Consider the following 5,000-nt stretch of genomic DNA (forward strand, 5'->3'; position numbering starts at 1 on the left):
TTCGATCCAAACCAGTAGATAGAAACCCGGCTAATTTACATTTTGCTATTTTCTATTTTTGCAACATTTCAAAAGTTTTCTTAAAATTTAAACAACAAGAAGTCTTTAACAACTGGAAGATGCTGTCTGGCATCCCATGTAAAAACAGCGTTTGCTCAGCTTTACTAGTACTTTCAACTGAAACTATAAGCTTGAAAATAAAAATTCTATGGCCTTCACCAGAAGTCTAAAAACAGGTTGCCATTGGGTCTTTTAGTGGAATAATAATCCAAAACATTTGGCCAAATCATCACAAAATGGTTCAGCAGACAACAAATGACCTCCTTCCATGGCTATGAGCTTGTGCTGTGAGGAATAGATTTTCAAAAAATTATCCTGAATGATATGTCAAGGGTTTTTATGACTCTCTACCAGAGTGGCACTTTATTTTAACATATTGATGAAATATAAAGAAAACTAACAGATTATATAAAAACATATTTGCTCACCTGAGCTGGTTTTGAGCCCGTTTGTCAGCCCTTTACTGGGGTTATAGCTTGATCTTGAGAGGTCGTCGTCCTTGGAGCCTTGTCCATCTGACAGACGAGACATGCGCGAGCTTTTGTCTGTGTCCTTTTTCTTCAGCGAAGCACTCCGAGGTGACGGCGTCTGTTTAACAGGCATTGGAGACCTCTTACGCCTGGCTGGAGATGCTGATTTTGTTTTGCCTGAAGACTTCTTCAGACTTTTTGCTTTTGGTTCCTTCTTCAGAGAGCCATTGCCTAGAGAGTCAGGATCCACCATGCAGACATCTGGGTGGGGTGGATGAGGGAAGCGGTCCAGGAGGGGAGCAGGAGGAGGGTCATGGCTTCTCCTGGAGGTAGAATGATGGCTACCTCGCCCTGTGGCTGATTTATCAATCGGCATGTATTCTCCATCCTCATCTGAGTCCATGTTGCCTTCACCGGTAATTGAAGGGTACTCTTCAGTGCCAGGATGCAGATCTGACTCTGACTGAGAGGGTAGAGACTCACTGACAGAGGTGGGCGGAGTGTCCTCTGTGGCCAGACACATCCCTGCAGGCATACCACCAGACTGATGCAGAGAGCTACTGTCCCTGCTGTGGGACTGATGAATATGGGGTTGCTTGTGAGCCCTCCTCTTGACTGACAGGTCATGTTCATCCCCTTCCTGTGACTGATCGCTCCTGCGACCTTCCTCCTCATCATCCTCGTCACTGGAAAGCCGCCTCATGCAGGGGTTGATGAAGGACGGTGACAGGTCTTCTTTGCGCTGCCTGAATTCGGAGGATGAGTATCCAGGAGAGGTGCGGCTGGTGTAAGAAGAGGTTGCTCCAATGGGTACGTCCTGATCACTGTCATCATCATCATCATCATCTTCCTGCTCGCCTCGGCTGCACTCTTCTGCATAGAACGGTGAGCGGAACGGCTGATCTGGTGAAGCAAGTGAAAGTGGGCGAGGAGGATGCTCTGGCTCCATCTCACATTCCTCCTCAAACTCATCATCATGGCGGTAATGAGGAGGGGAGTCTCCAGGTACCATCCCCATCTGAGGCTTGGGCATTTCCCACTCATATGAACTCCGGACGTAACCTGCTGCTCCCTCTCTAGGCTCCACTCTGGCTGAGCCTGAAGGTGCTCCGGTGGTTGTTGCCCCTGTAGGAAGGGTGCTCCTGGTGCTTACCTCTGTTGGGCCATTTGTTGTGTCTGGCTTGCTTGTCTGGAGAGGTGTTGACATGTAAGAGCCAAGAACATCTGGAAGTGCATCACTTGTCTTTGCACTGAAGGCCGGAGCAGCTGGCTTGTCACAAAATGGCAGACTACCAGTTGGAGCACTGGAAGGAGACCTCTGAGTCATTTCACGCATATAAGCCTCTTCATCCTCCTCTTCACTGCTGTCAGTCTCTTCAAAGTAATGCTTTCCTTCAATGTCAGGCCGAGGAGAGGAAGTGACACCAAACAGAGCAGCACTAGCGGCCTCTTTATTCATAGAGAAGTCTGCAAAGGGACCCGCTGAGGCCCCAAACCCAGCAGCTGCGTCCAGCTTGGTATCTTCAGGCCACTCAGGTTTATAGAAGCAGTCAGCTTGAGCCACTTTATCAGTGACTCCACATAATGGAGCTACATGGTCCTTCTTCTCTTGAACAACAGTAACGGATGAGGCCGTTGGGAAGGACTTGACCTCCTCAAAAGGACTAAGAGGTGAGAAGCGAGCTAAACTGGAGCTAGACTCTGCTGTTGTTGCTACAGTGATTTGCTTCTCAGAAACTTCAAGATAGTCATCTTTGGCACCAGCTGAACTGGAGAAGGGAGAATCCATAACAAGCGAGTGTTCATCTTTAAATGAGGAGTACTCAAACAGAGGTTCAGCGGATGCAGGTGTCTCCAGCTCCTCTCCAAACTGCCGGCTGGTGGAGAGGGAGCCTGAGGTGGAGGAGGAGTAGCTGTAGGCTGAAGATGAGGAGTAGCCAGGTGCAGTAGCTGTGGTTGTGTACTGAAAGTTTGCTTCCAATGAGCTCTTACTCAAAATATCTGGTGTCTTCTGTTTCTCAAATTCTTTATCAACTGTTTCGTTTTGGTAATAACTGTCCACTCTCGATTTTGAAGAGAAGTCTTCTTTTTCTTTGTCTCCACTCTGACTTGACAGAAACGACTCTTTTTCATCGGTTTTGTATGGGTATTCAAAACCCGAAGAGTAACTAGACAAATTGGTAGCCCCTACCTCCACTGGCTTTTCACTGACACAGGAGTCAGCCTGAGCTTGACATTCAGCTGTAGTCACTGAACTTGAGCTGGTTTCTGTGATGCTCGGCTTTCCCTGACTGTTGTAACCGTACCCTGCCATGGAGACCATGAACTCGGGTCTCTTTGAGGCTAACATTTGACTTACTGGACTTTGTACTTCCTTTTCAGATTTCTCTTTGGCACCTTTCTCCATGTCAGAATCAATGCCATCTTCATCGTCCTCCTCTTCATCTTCTTCCTCCTCATCGTCATCATCGATAACTTCATCATCATAATCTTCCTCATCTCTTGCTGTTAGCTTTCGCATATCAATCTCTAAGCAGGCACCCCTCTCACTGTAGCCTGATGCTGAAGGGACGCTGGAAATGACTGAGGAGAATGTTGGGCCGAGAGTTTGGTCCTTTTCTGACGACAAACATGTGGTTGAGGCTTCAGGTCGGTCAGCAACTGAAGGGAAACGACTAGTCTGACTATAAATAAATGTCTCTTTTTCTTTAAAATCTGTTTTAAATTGATCAGTGACTGATGTACTTTTGGGCTCTGGCCATAAAGAGGAGTACTCTCTTTCTTCTTTCTCCAACACCTTGTCTGATACCATGTCTTGTGATGGAGGCTCATGTGTGTGCAAATCTTCTTCATCCTTTGAAGGTTTTTCTTCTACCTTATCTTGGGACTCCTCTCGATACATGTCAGACTCCTCTGAGCTTGTTTTGCTGTCGTAAATATCACCATAAGAGAATGTTTTTCCGTGAACATATGGTGTATCCTGTCTTGTGTACACTGCTCTCTCTCTGCTCTCTCTGCCCTCTTTCTCTGGATATTCATAAAGACTGAAATGGACACTTTTCTCTGACTCTTTAATGGCAACATCTGTTGTCTCACCTTTGTCTTTTTCAACTGAAAGGGTTTTAGAGCCTAGCCCACTTAGAAAATCATCATCTTTTTCATCTTCGTCATCTTCATCAGAAAACATCACTTTTGGTTTGGGTTTCTCCATTGTGCTAAAGGACACCTGCATCTTGTCTGAACTCAGAGCTTCTGATTCTGTCTTTGTAGATTTTCCTTCGAAAGAAAAGTCGTCATCTAAAAAGCAACCTTCTTTTGCTTCCATGAGTTTAGCTTTTAAAGTGGGCTTTAAGTCCTTTTTAGTGTAATAGTCATCCTCACTGTCCTCATCAGATTCCTCCGATGCTTCGAAAGCTGTCTTGTCGCCTGGCAAGCCAATAAAGGAGGTATTGTCTGAGATGGTGACTGATCGGTCAGTTTTCTGAGCGTCAGCTTTAATGGCATGCAGCGCTTCATCTTTTTCACCTGGCTTAAAGGGTTTTTCTTCTGTTGGAGAGTAACCACTGCTTGTGGGCACTGACTGTGTGGGTGAAGCCAATTTCATGGTGCTGTCATCAGGACTAAAGCATCTCTCCTCACTGTCCTGCCTGGATCGGGATTCTAGCCCAGGGGAGAAAGATGGAGGGGGTGAGATAGGCTTTACATCAGCAGCAGTCTTAAACGCTTCTGTGCTGAGGAGAGTCTGGTCTTCCTTGACAGCCTGCGCAGGAATGACAGTAGAGGGAGATTTTTGTTGCTCCTGGTGCATCAGTGAGGCAGCTTGTTCATAGCCCTCTTGAAGTTTACTCAGAGGGATGTCAACATTTGGAGTTTGGTCCTCATCCTCCTCTTCTTCATCATCTTCTTCTTCATGGACGGTTTTGGTCTTTGCATCACTCTCTATCTCTGGAATGTTAGGCTGGTATTCATCAGAGGACGGAGACTTAAAGCACTTGTCATCTTCCAGAGAGGAGGTGGGGGATATGGTGCCTGCTGAATGGAGATAGTCTTTCCCTTGGGCAGCCTCCGCACGTGATGGAGCGCTGTTGACCGTGTCCAGCAAGAGTGAATTCCTCCCAACGTCTTCTGTTTGAGGTGCCGTCACCGAGGCAATTGATTGGTCCTCTGCCACAGATGTGGCAAAAGATGACAGTCTGTCATAATCTGTAATAGATGTTGCAGAAGAGATATGCTCTTCTTCTGCAAGAGGAGCAGCAATTATTGCAGGGTAAGGCGCAAGCTCAGGTTCCTGACCAAAAGCTTTAGGTTTGACATCTGGAACATCAGAAACTGCAGAGCTTTTCATCTCTTTAATACCATGCATGGATTCAAATGTACCAGGAACATCCGGAACAGAAATGTCGTAGGAGCCCACATCATAGCGAAGTTGTGGGATCTTGTCTTCAGTTTCCTCATGGATCTCCTCATCGG

At 46.6% G+C, this 5,000-nt stretch overlaps 1 protein-coding gene across 2 annotated transcripts in view; it reads right to left on the minus strand.

Moving 5' to 3' along the window:
* map1aa (microtubule-associated protein 1Aa) overlaps nucleotides 1–5,000 on the minus strand; it is a 32,207-nt gene that overhangs the window by 4,419 nt on the left and 22,788 nt on the right. For both annotated transcript variants that reach the window (XM_007576851.2, XM_007576852.2), the window contains one exon: nucleotides 489–5,000. This exon is cut by the window's right edge and continues 2,275 nt beyond it. In XM_007576851.2, coding sequence (XP_007576913.2) covers nucleotides 489–5,000 — 4,512 coding nt within the window. The remainder of the gene's footprint in view (nucleotides 1–488) is intronic.

This window comes from Poecilia formosa, unplaced genomic scaffold, assembly GCF_000485575.1.
Source record: "Poecilia formosa unplaced genomic scaffold, Poecilia_formosa-5.1.2 Scaffold417, whole genome shotgun sequence".
In the NCBI taxonomy this organism is placed as follows: domain Eukaryota; kingdom Metazoa; phylum Chordata; class Actinopteri; order Cyprinodontiformes; family Poeciliidae; genus Poecilia; species Poecilia formosa.